At 50.1% G+C, this 13,457-nt stretch overlaps 1 protein-coding gene across 12 annotated transcripts in view; it reads left to right on the top strand.

Moving 5' to 3' along the window:
* The first annotated feature begins 426 nt into the window (after nt 1–426).
* The window catches only part of LOC147105014 (suppressor of tumorigenicity 7 protein homolog), a 179,296-nt gene continuing 166,265 nt past the window's right edge, over nt 427–13,457 (top strand). For 4 of the 12 annotated variants that reach the window (XR_015081668.1, XM_086011014.1, XM_086011023.1 and 1 more), the window contains exon 1: nt 429–617. Coding sequence is in view for 11 of the 12 variants with exons in the window: in XM_086011014.1 (XP_085867140.1) it covers nt 464–617 (154 nt within the window). In the remaining variant the exon portion in view is untranslated. Of the gene's footprint in view, nt 618–13,457 lie in introns of all 12 variants that reach the window. The other 8 variants (XM_086011015.1, XM_086011018.1, XM_086011024.1 and 5 more) reach the window with 5 other exon arrangements.

Genomic DNA, 13,457 nt, shown 5'->3' on the forward strand with positions numbered 1-13,457 from the left:
GCACAGTGCAAGGTCTGGGAGGGTGTGGGCACAATGCAAGGTCTGGGAGGGTGAGGGTGTGGGCAGAGTGCAAGGTCTGGGAGGGTGAGGGTGTGGGCACAGTGCAAGGTCTGGGAGGGTGAGGGTGTGGGCACAGTGCAAGGTCTGGGAGGGTGTGGGCACAGTGCAAGGTCTGGGAGGGTGAGGGTGTGGGCACAGTGCAAGGTCTGGGGGGGTGTGGGCAGAGTGCAAGGTCTGGGAGGGTGAGGGTGTGGGCAGAGTGCAAGGTCTGTGAGGGTGTGGGCAGAGTGCAAGGTCTGTGAGGGTGTGGGCAGAGTGCAAGGTCTGGGAGGGTGAGGGTGTGGGCACAGTGCAAGTCTGCACAGGGTGATGCCTCCATCCATCCACCCAGTATGAAGGTTTCCCTCTGCCTGGCGGAGGACTCCTCCTGCATCCCACAATCCCTCAGGCTGGTCAGACAAACATGGCGGACGGGGGCTCGGTGGGATTCGTTGAGCGGCTGAAACGGGGCGTCAGTTGGTCGTGGACCTACCTGTGGGCGCTCTGGTTCGTGCTGGTGCTCGGCCTCCTCTACATCCTGCGGGCGCCGCTCAAGCTGCACGACAACCTGGGCGCAGGTAAGCGGCGAGCCGGCGAGACAGCCCCCGGAGCCCGGCCTCTCCGCCCCCCTCAGCTGGCCCCAGTCCCGGCCCCGGTACCGGCCTCCCTGCCCCGCACCGAGCCGCCGCCGCCCCTCTCACACGGCCACAGCCGCCCTCGGATGGTCCCCCGCCCCCTTGTCGGGGCCGCTGTCCGGCCCGGGTGACGGGAGCGGGCGGGACTCGCACCCGCGGGGCCGCCATCTTCCCCAGTGACGTCGGCACCCTGGACACTGGCACCGGGATAGAGGGTCACTGGCACCGGGATAGAGGGACACTGGCACCGGGATAGAGGGTCACTGGCACCGGGATAGAGGGACACTGGCACTGGGATATAGACACTGGATTATAGAGATAGGCACTGTCACTGGGATATAGAGATAGGCACTGGATTATAGGCACTGTCACTGGAATAAATAGCTAGGTGCTGGAATATAGGCACTGGCTCTATTATAGAGCTAGGCGCTGGGATATAGAGATAGGCACTGGATTATAGACAGGCATTGGAGAATATAGAGAGACGCACTGTAATATAGATAGGCACTAGAATATAGCCACTGGCACACCCAGTCACTGGAATATAGTCAGGCACTGGCACACACACAGTCACTGCCATATAGCATTGGCACAAATGGTTACTGGAATATAGCACTGGCACACGGTCACTGGAATATAGTCAGGCACTGGCACACAGTCGCTGGAATATCGTCGGGCACTGGCACACAATCACTGGAATATAGTCAGGCACTGGCACATGGTCACTGGAATATAGTCGGGCACTGGCACACGGTCACTGGAATATAGTCAGGCACTGGCACACAGTCACTGGAATATAGTCAGGCACTGGCACACGGTCACTGGAATATAGTCAGGCACTGGCACACGGTCACTGGAATATAGTCAGGCACTGGCACACTCACTGGAATATCGTCGGGCACTGGCACACAATCACTGGAATATCGTCGGGCACTGGCACACAATCACTGGAATATAGTCAGGCACTGGCACACGGTCACTGGAATATAGTCGGGCACTGGCACACGGTCACTGGAATATAGTCAGGCACTGGCACACGGTCACTGGAATATAGTCAGGCACTGGCACACAGTCACTGGAATATAGTCAGGCACTGGCGCACGGCCACTGGAATATAGTCAGGCACTGGCACACGGTCACTGGAATATAGTCGGGCACTGGCGCACGGTCACTGGAATATAGTCAGGCACTGGCACACGGTCACTGGAATATAGTCGGGCACTGGCGCACGGGCACTGGAATATAGTCAGGCACTGGCACACAGTCACTGGAATATAGTCGGGCACTGGCACACGGTCACTGGAATATAGTCAGGCACTGGCGCACAATCACTGGAATATAGTCAGGCACTGGCACACGGTCACTGGAATATAGTCGGGCACTGGCACACGGTCACTGGAATATAGTCAGGCACTGGCACACGGTCACTGGAATATAGTCGGGCACTGGCACACGGTCACTGGAATATAGTCGGGCACTGGCAAACACAGTCACTGGAATATAGTCAGGCACTGGCACACGGTCACTGGAATATAGTCAGGCACTGGCACACGGTCACGAATATAGTCAGGCACTGGCTCACGGTCACTGGAATATAGTCGGGCACTGGCACACGGTCACTGGAATACAGTCCGGCACTGGCGCACGGTCACTGGAATATAGTCAGACACTGGCACACGGTCACTAGAATATAGTCGGGCACTGGCACACGGTCACTGGAATATAGTTGGGCACTGGCGCACGGTCACTGGAATATAGTCGGGCACTGGCACACGGTCACTGGAATATAGTCGGGCACTGGTGCACGGTCACTGGAATATAGTCAGGCACTGGCACACGGTCACTGGAATATAGTCGGGCACTGGCGCACGGTCACTGGAATATAGTCGGGCACTGGCGCACGGTCACTGGAATATAGTTGGGCACTGGCACACGGTCACTGGAATATAGTCAGGTACTGGCACACGGTCACTGGAATATAGTCGGGCACTGGCCCACACGGCCACTGGAATATAGTCGGGCACTGGCACACAGTCACTGGAATATAGTCAGGCACTGCCACACAGTCACTGGAATATCGTCGGGCACTGGCACACGGTCACTGGAATATAGTCGGGCACTGGCGCACGGTCACATGGAATATAGTCGCGCACTGGCACACGGTCACTGGAATATAGTCGGGCACTGGCACACGGTCACTGGAATATAGTCGGGCACTGGCGCACGGTCACTGGAATATATTCGGGCACTGGCGCACGGTCACTGGAATATAGTCGGGCACTGGCGCACGGTCACTGGAATATCGTCAGGCACTGGCGCACGGTCACTGGAATATAGTCAGACACTGGCACACGGTCACTGGAATATAGTCGGGCACTGGCACACGGTCACTGGAATATAGTCGGGCACTGGCACACGGTCACTGGAATATAGTCAGGCACTGGCACACGGTCACTGGAATATAGTCAGGCACTGGCGCACGGTCTCTGGAATATAGTCAGGCACTGGCACACGGTCACTGGAATATAGTCGGTCACTGGAATATAGTCGGGCACTGGCGCACGGTCACTGGAATATAGTTGGGCACTGGCGCACGGTCACTGGAATATAGTCGGGCACTGGCGCACAGTCACTGGAATATTGTCAGGCACTGGCACACGGTCACTGGAATATAGTCGGGCACTGGCACACGGTCACTGGAATATAGTCGGGCACTGGCACACGGTCACTGGAATATAGTCGGGCACTGGCGCACGGTCACTGGAATATAGTCGGGCACTGGCACACGGTCACTGGAATATAGTGAGGCACTGGCACACGGTCACTGGAATATAGTCAGACACTGGCGCACGGTCACTGGAATATAGTCAGGCACTGGCACACAGTCACTGGAATATAGTTGGGCACTGGCACACGGTCACTGGAATATAGTCGGGCACTGGCACACGGTCACTGGAATATAGTCGGGCACTGGCACACGGTCAATGGAATATAGTCGGGCACTGGCACACGGTCACTGGAATATAGTCAGGCACTGGCACACATACATTCAGACTCTGAACTCTGAAACAGGATACGGAAATGTGTACTGGTACACAAGTCAAGCTTAAACATGACAGTGAAACACATGCTGGCAGCAAGACCACACTTGTGAATGATAGTCAGGTACTGGGACAGGAGAGACAGTCAGATACTGAAACACAGTCAGATATTGGCACTGTACTGAAACACTCATATAATAGGAACATATATTGAAACAGAGTCGGACAGTGTGAGGAACAGTCAGATTCTGAAACACAGATACTGGCACAATTTAAAAGTACTTCCTTGGCTGTAAAGCACTTTGTGGCGTCCTGTGGTTGTAAAAGGTCGTAATTATTCTCTCTCACCTTATTCTCTACGCCTTCCAAGTCTGTTTCTCTCTAATGAGGTATTGCATTCTCTCCCTTTGTCCCACAATTCATTTTTTCCCCGCGTATTTCCACCACTTTCTTCCATACCTGTCTGCTTGTTCAAAGTCTTCCGCATTTCTGCTGCTTGAGTTCTCACTTCCCTGCTGTCTGTGTGTCTCCTCCGCTCAAGCCTCATTGATATCCCTCTGTATCCTAATAGTCACCTTCCTTTGTGGAGCCAGTTTGCGTTCATCAGAAATTCCAAAATTAACATTTTCATGTTGCACAGATACACCACGCAAATGTTACAGATAGAACCCAGTGCAAGTTGTGAATCTAAATAGGTGGGCTGCACAAAGTTACAGGGTCAGGAGCAGCAAAATAGAGGTTCATGATGCATTCATATAACGATCATACTGGGACCTGCTGTGGTGCTTTCATTTAATGAACTGTCAGTCTTGGATGACCCATATTTGAGGCTTCTCACATTAGCTGATCAGAGATCTGAGGCTTTAAAGCTTCAATGTACAACAGCTGGGAGTGAATGTTAGAGGTGCCTGATAACCCATTTTTGTACCTTATTGCAGTGGTGTGTCCGAGATCCAAGTGGATTTGAAGCTTGATTGCACAGCAGAGTCACAGGAACAGGTGTCGGCCATTCAGCCCCTCGAGCCTGTTCCTCGATTTAGTTAGATGGCTGATCTGTATCTTACCTCCATCTACCTGCCTTGGTTTTGTAACCCTTAACACCCTTGCCTAACAAAAACTATCAATTTCAGTTTGGAAATTTTCAGTGGACCCCCCGCCTCAACAGCTTTTTGGGGGCGAGAGTTCCCGATTTCCACCACCCTCTGTGTGAAGAAGTGCTTCCTGACATCACCCCTGAACGGCCTGGCTCTAATTTTAAGTTTCTGCCCCCTTGTTCTGAACTCCCCCCACCAGAGGAAATAGTTTCTATCGACCCTATCGACTCCTTCAATCATCTTAAACACCTCGATTAGATCACCCCTTAATCTTCTAAACTCGAGGGAATACAAGCCTAGTCTGTGCAACCTGGCCTCGGAATTTAACCCTTTTAGCCCCCGGTCATTCCGGTGAATCTGTGCTGCGCCCCCTCGAAGGACAATATATCCTCTTGAGTCTGGCTGGGAGTGAATGTTAAAGGTATCTGATAACTGAGACGTGCTACAGTGTACAGCCAGGCACTTCCAGACTTGCTGCTGCTCTCCTAGTCTCCATGCACCATCTCTCAGTCACTGGGAGAGAATGCATCAGGACCGCTTTCTGTGATTAAAATTAGCACACGTTTGCCAATGAAATTATACAGCTGGCAAAAATTCCTTTTCTGTTATTTTTATTTAGAGCTGGTCAGTTTGAAATAGAGATTGCTTGAACTGGAGCAATCTTATCATTGAATTGAATATACAGCATTAATCAATTGAGTGGAGAGTAACGGAAACCTGCCAGTGTAGTCAGGCTGTAACTTAATCAAAGCTTCCACTGATGTCATTGAACAGTTGTTAACAGTAACCCGATCCCTGAAATTATATTAAAGTATTTCATCTCATCTTGCTATCTATAATTGTTCATATTGTAGATAAGAGCAGTTTATAGTGTTGGTGTTGGCACACAGCATTTCTCTTATATTTTGAAATAAATCCGAGAATCCCCCCCCCCCCCCCCCCCCCCCCCCCCACCGCTCATCTCCTGAAAGCACCCATGATGGTGCAACAGTTCCACAGGTGCCAGTTACCCCTGGTACCTTACCCAACAGACCATGCTTCATGTCTGAGCCAACACAGTGAGTGTCAAGGCTGTTGGATGGTGACAGCATTCAACTGTGAACTTGCCCTCATCCAACATCCAGACACGTGCACCTTTCTGTAGGGATCTGCGGGTCACGAGTGACCACGAGCAGGATAGATGGCTGATTTATTTATGTCAGTCGTGGCTCAGTGAATAGCACTCTTTCTCGCCTCTGAGTGGGTTCAAATCCCACTCCAGAGACTTGAGCATATAATGCAGGCTGACACTCCCAGTGCAGTGCTGAGGGAGTGCTGCACTGCCGGAGGCGCTGTCTTTTGGAAGAGATGTTGAACTGAGGCCCCGTCTGCCCTCTCAGGTGGACATTATAGATCCCATGGCACTATTTCGAAGAAGAGCAGGGAGTTCTCCCCGGTGTCCTGGGACCAATATTTATCCCTCTATCAACATCACTAAAACAGATGATCGGGTCATTATCACATTGCTGTTTATGGGAGCTTGCTGTGCGCAAATTGGCTGCCGCGTTTCCTACATTACAACAGTGACTACACTTCAGAAAGTACTTCATTGGCTGTAAAGTGCTTTGGGGCGTCCTGAGGTCGTGAAAGGCGCTGGAGAAATGCAAGTCTTTTTTTCCCCTTGTCCTTAACTCGGGAACATAGATGCCGATTGTAGCATCGTATCTACCACTCATGAGTGAGCTCAGTGAACTCAGCACAAACTGGCAGGAAAACCCATCTGGCTCATTTCCACACTACACACTTGGAACTTATGAAATGACCCATCAGGAGAGCCTGGTATGGTCTTTTGATAATACATTTGTACAACGCCGGAGAGAGCAGTGACACAGAGTTGCCTTCCTGTACCAAGTACTGTACATATTTCATCCCCAGCTTTCTCAAAGGTACTGCCTTTTGCTAGGGTATGGTGGCACAGGTACTGGCAGCCTTCGGGTACTATTGGATAGTGAGTGTTAGTAGACTGTTTGACCACGAGGGGCATCACAGCCAAGCTTGACAGTGTCCCCACATGATGTCCACATGCATGCATTTTCCAGTAAGTTGTTGCATAGTGATCAGGAACAAGGACCCTGGCCGATTTCCCCCCCCCCCCAACTCCCAGCTGTTGCCCTAACTTGGAGCATCTCGCTCTTTCTTGTTCTTCCTCACCCTTGTACTGTAATACTTTTTCTGATCCATTTACTCCGTTTCTGATTGACTTGAGAAAATGAAGATTATTTAGAGCTCATTCTATCTGGGGCCATTAGAGAAATTATTAATGTTTTTGAGTAGTTTTCACGGGTTGCTTCAAAATGCATTTTCTAAGTCGACCTGTAGGAAACCTCAGGTGGTTGGTTAAAAATGCTTGAAAGGATAAATATATTTTGGACTCTGAAAATGCACCCTGCTGGTTTCTTTCCATCAATGTGTCCTTAGTAACAATCTTCACGCAGTTATCCACTCATCACCTTGATGCACTTTTTGTTACTTCTACTGCCCTTGTATTTAAACGGTTTAGGTTTGTGTGGTGATGCTGGTGGTGGGGCGGAGGGAGGGTTGTGCACTTTGATCCTTTTAGCGCGCCGACTGTGTCCTGTGTTTCCTCCATGTGTTTTATGCAAAGTGATTCAGATTTCCTCACCTTATCGCTGTGTTTTTTTTTAATGAGTAACCATTAAGAAATGGGAACCTGTTGTGTGGGGAATGTAGGCATGCGTCCATGTTCCCCAAGCACCCTGATGGCTCTATCTTTAATATTACCACTCATCTTATAATGTCCCAGTTACTGTGTCGTGCTCCATGGGCAGGCAGCTAACACACTCCTGCACAAGCAGTGATGTTGGGTTTACTAGAAAGTGAGTAGGGACGCCTGTTGTCTTGGCCTTTCCTTGTGATCAGAAACTTGTCATGCGGAGACTCTATTTTGTATCCACAACAAGATAATGGAGAAAGTTACAAGCTGACTCTGAACCATTACATCAAGGCAAGTCACGACAGTAGATCAAGTGGGCATAGCCTAAAACTGGTGAAAGGCCAATTTAGGATAAATACCAGAGGGAACTCCTTCGAATAAACAACAACCACTTGCATTTATACAGCGCCTTTAACGTAGTAAAACGTCCCAAGGCGCTGCACAGGAGCGTAATTAAGTGAAATTTGACGCCGAGCCACATAAGGAGATATTAGAACAGATGACCAAAAGCTTGGCCAAAGAGGTAGGTTTCAAGGAGCAACTTAAAAGAGAGAGAGGCAGAGAGTTTTAGGGAGGGAATTCCAGAGATTAGGGCCTAGGCAGCTGAAGGCACGGCTGCCACTGGTGGAACGATTAAAATCGGGAATGCGCAAGAGGCCAGGATTGGAGGAGCGCAGAGATCTTGGATGGTTGTAGGGCACGACTGATCATCACTTGGAAGGTAGTTTCAGATACGGTACTGGAAGTAAAAACCTTATAGTGATTCAAGATCCAGTAATGATCTAATGGGGGTAGTGGGGTGGGGAGGGGGGGATCTGTAAGCTTCTTCCTAGTTGGGTGAAGTAAGAAGGGCCAAATGGCCTTCGCTTGTGAAGGATGCAGTTGAATGAAGGGATTTTACATGATATGCGACTGGGTTTACATGCATCCTGCATTGTTTCACCAGCACTGTATGCCATTGACTTTAACAGGTTGTCTCAGGGGAACCCGCTTTGTGATGCGAACCATAAGTAGGACTGGCTGAGAGCGGATGCTATTGAGTGTTGGTTGGGGCAGCAGAGTTGAGCTGATGCTGAAAGGTTGTTCATGGTCAGGTATAACGAGTTTAGTAGGTTATCTTACTTGTGATATTCGGCTGTGCCCAGGACCACAGACGTGGCATAAAGTAAGGGTAGGTTGGGATGGTGGCCTGGAAGAAGGGTAAGGGCTGCCTTCTTGGATTTCTCATTTCTCTGCCCGTTTTTGGATTTGGATATTTCATTGAACACATTGGACCTGAGGGATCAGATCATTTTACACCTCCTAGCACTTATAAAATATTCGTACGATAAATGCATGACTCATTTCATCTCATGTAGTACAGTACTGTCGCCTTGTTTCATCTCTGGTACTGTGCCTAAATTGCTCTTCATGGAGTTGGTGAGGGAATTAAATATTGAAGTAGTTTTCAGGTGATACAAGAACAGAATGGAGCTGGAAGCAACTGTAATATGTGCATATTTCCCATGAATGGACCGAGGTGGTTATTGTGAGCACAGAAAGACCGAGGAGTTGACCTGGGCCAAGTTACAGAATTTCTTTACGCCTTGATGCGAGCTCCAGCTGATGGAGTCTGTGTGCGAGTGGTAAACATTCGCGGTGATGATAGCGCTCGAGAGCAAGTTTCACTGGCAAGAGAAACAACGTTTTTGGTTTCACTTCTGGCATTTCTCGGGGATTTTTTACATTGATGTACAAAATCTAGACGCTAGAAGCTCGGTTGTGCTTCTCCTGGCCTTGGTCTTGCCATTTCTTTCCTCAGTTACCAAGGGTTGAGTTTGGAATGGCCATCTTTGTCTCTTACACCATGCATGGTTTTGGGACATAATTGTTTCTGAAAGCAAGAAATGGTTTTTCAGTGTGCTATGCAGCATCCTATCACTAGGTGGTTCTAGATTTCCTACATCACTGAAGTCATTGGCAGTGATTGGTAAGGCCAAGCTTTCTTGAGGATTGGTGCCTTTCTACCAGCTGTTCCAGTCAACGGCATTACCACTGCCCAATCCCCCAACATCAACATCCTGGGGTCACCACTGACCAGAAACTTAACTGGACCAGCCACATAAATACTGTGGCTACAAGAGCAGGTCAGAGGCTGGGTATTCTGTGGCGAGTATCTCACCTCCTGACTCCCCAAAGCCTTTCCACCATCTACAAGGCACAAGTCAGGAGTGTGATGGAATACTCTCCACTTGCCTGGATGAGTGCAGCTCCAACAACACTCGAAGCTCGACACCATCCAGGACAAAGCAGCCCGCTTGATCAGCACCCCATCCACCACCTTAAACATTCTCTCCCTCCACCACCGGCACACCGTGGCTGCAGTGTGTACCATTTACAAGATGCACTGCAGCAACTCGCCAAGGCTTCTTTGGCAGCACCTCTCAAACCCATGACCTCTACCACCTAGAAGGACAAGGGCAGCAGGCGCTTGGGAACACCACCACCTCCAAGTTCCCCTCCAAGTCACACACCAACTTGACTTGGAAATACATCGCCATTCCTTGATCGTCACTGGGTCAAAATCCTGGAACTCCCTCCCTAACAGCACTATGGGAGTACCTTCACCACATGGACTGCAGCGGTTTAAGAAGGCGGCTCACCACCACCTTCTCAAGGGCGATTAGGGATGGGCAATAAATGCTGGCCTTACCAGCGACGCCCACATCCCATGAATGAACAATATGTGTTATGGACAGACTAGATCATTGGACAGAGAGGTGGCAGATGGCGTTCAACACAGGCAAGTGTAACGTCAAGAGTTTTTCGCTAGAAAAATTGAGAGCGTAAAATATATACATTAATGGTAATGTGCTTGAAGTAAATGGCGGTTAACAGATTGGAGGTCTTTGGTGGATGGGTCATTAAAACTATTGGTTCAATGTTTGTTTGTAGTGAAAAAAAACAAATAGCATATTGCGATGTATAGCTGGGAGTGTGACTTAGTCAGAGGAGGTGATTTTGAAGTTGCATCTGACCTTGGTGAGATCATCTGGAATATAAGGTTCATATTCATAAACCCAGATCCTCTCCATCACCAAGACAGCCTACTTGCACCTCCGAAACATCGCCTGTCTCCGCCTTGCCTCTGCCTCTGCCTCAGCTCATCTGCTGCTGAAACCCTCATCCATGCCTTTGTTACCTCTAGGCTCGACTATTCCAACACACTCCTGGCTTGTCTCCCACATTCCACCCTACATAAACTTCAGCTCATCCAAAACTCAGCTGCCCCGTGTCCTAACTCACACCCAGTCCCGTTCACCCATCACCCCCGTGCTCACTGCCCCGTGTCCTAACTCGCACCCAGTCCCGTTCACCCATCACCCCCTGTGCTCACTGCCCCGTGTCCTAACTCACACCCAGTCCCGTTCACCCATCACCCCCTGTGCTCACTGCCCCGTGTCCTAACTCGCACCCAGTCCCGTTCACCCATCACCCCCTGTGCTCACTGCCCCGTGTCCTAACTCACACCCAGTCCCGTTCACCCATCACCCCCTGTGCTCACTGCCCCGTGTCCTAACTCACACCCAGTCCCGTTCACCCATCACCCCCTGTGCTCACTGCCCCGTGTCCTAACTCACACCCAGTCCCGTTCACCCATCACCCCCTGTGCTCACTGCCCCGTGTCCTAACTCGCACCCAGTCCCGTTCACCCATCACCCCCTGTGCTCACTGCCCCGTGTCCCAACTCGCACCCAGTCCCGTTCACCCATCACCCCCTGTGCTCACTGCCCCGTGTCCTAACTCGCACCCAGCCCCGTTCACCCATCACCCCCTGTGCTCACTGCCCCGTGTCCTAACTCACACCAAGTCCCGTTCACCCATCACCCCCTGTGCTCACTGCCCCGTGTCCTAACTCACACCCAGTCCCGTTCACCCATCACCCCCTGTGCTCGCTGCCCCGTGTCCTAACTCACACCCAGTCCCGTTCACCCATCACCCCCTGTGCTCGCTGCCCCGTGTCCTAACTCACACCCAGTCCCGTTCACCCATCACCCCCTGTGCTCGCTGACCTACATTGGCTCCCGGTCCGGCAACACCTCGATTTTCAAATTCTCATTCTTGTTTTCAAATCCCTCCCCATCTCTGTAATCTCCTCCAGCCCAATAACCCTCAGAGATCTCATCGCTCCTCCAATTCTGGCCTCTTGCACATCCCCGATTTTTATCGCTCCACCATCACTTGGAGCGGCGATGGGATCGGAGCTGTGAGAAATTGAAAATGATCACATTGGTCAGTGAGCGGTGCTGTTTTGGAGGCTTGGGTTGAGGAACTTTGTGACAGTGTCGAGTGGGCTTTTTTGTCCCCTTTTTAGGTCCACTCTGTTTGCCCCTCTCCCCTGGTTTATTAGTTCAAATCCTCTCACAACCTTATTTACCCTCTCTACAAGTACATTGGTGCCGTTCAGGTAAAGACCATCCTGCCTGTAGAGCTTCCCCTGCCCCACAACTTGTCCCAAAATTTTAGGACTCTGAAACTCCGTTCTGCACTATCTTTCTAGCTACACTTTGACGTGTCTAACCTGTTTCACCCTTCACTCTGTGGGAATATGAGTAATCCTCATATTACCAATCTTTAGGTCTTGCACTTTTAGTCTCGAACATTTAGTCTAGACCACTAGCTCCTGGATATCTCTCCCCAACACCACCATCCTACTTCTTCCTACATCATTGATGAACCATGACTTCTGGCTGGTTACATTCACTTCCACACCTTCTCTCAGCAAAATTTAACTTGGGGTCGGGGGGTGGAGAACATAAGAACATAAGAAATAGGAGCAGGAGTAGGCCAATCGGCCCCTCGAGCCTGCTCCGCCATTCAATAAGATCATGGCTGATCTGATCCTAACCTCAAATCTTCTATCACTCTCCATCCCCCTGAACCCATGTGATCTCCTGGGAGAGGCGAAAAACCAGATAAAAACCCAATGGCCAATTTGGGAGAAAAAATCTGGGAAATTCCTCTCCGACCCATCTAGGCGATCGAAACTCGTCCAGGAGATCACTCTGTCCCTATATTTTCACAGTACTTACCTTCTGTAAAAGGTGATCTCCACCCCAGCCAGGAACAGGAATAGAACCATCTCCTGAAATCTAACACAGAATTAGAACACAAGAAGTAGGAGCAGGACCAGGCTACACGGCCCCTGGGCCCGCTCCGCTACCCACAAGGCCATGACCGTTCCGAACCTAGACTCATGCCAAATTCCTGCCCGCTCCCCGTAACCCCTAATTCCCTTTACTTCTGGGAAACTGTCTATTTCTGTTTTAAATTTATTTAATGATGTAGCTTCCACAGCTTTCTGGGGCAGCAAATTCCACAGACCTACTACCCTCTGAGTGAAGAAGTTTTTCCTCATCTCAGTTTTGAAAGAGCAGCCCCTTATTCTAAGATTATGCCCCCTAGTTCTAGTTTCACCCATCATTGGGAACATCCTCACCGCATCCACCCGATCAAGCCCCCTCACAATCTTATATGTTTCAATAAGATCGCCTCTCATTCTTCTGAACTCCAATGAGTAGAGTCCCAATCTACTCAACCTCTCCTCATATATCCACCCCCTCATCCCCGGGATTAACCGAGTGAACCTTCTTTGTACTGACTCGAGAGCAAGTATGTCTTTTCTTAAGTATGGACACCAAAACTGTATGCAGTATTCCAGGTGCGGTCTCACCAATACCTTGTACAACTGCAACAATACTTCCCTGTTTTTATATTCTATCCCCCTAGCAATAAAAGCCAACATTCCATTGGCCTTCTTGATCACTTGCTGCACCTGCATACTAACTTTTTGAGTTTTGTGCACCAGGACCCCCAGATCCCTTTGTACTACAGTACTTTCCAGTTTCTTGCCATTAAGATAATAACTTGCTCTATGATTTTTCCTGCCAAAGTG

Source organism: Somniosus microcephalus, chromosome 18 (assembly GCF_052327205.1).
Source record: "Somniosus microcephalus isolate GS21.2 chromosome 18, FLI_Smic_1.0, whole genome shotgun sequence".
NCBI lineage: Eukaryota > Metazoa > Chordata > Chondrichthyes > Squaliformes > Somniosidae > Somniosus > Somniosus microcephalus.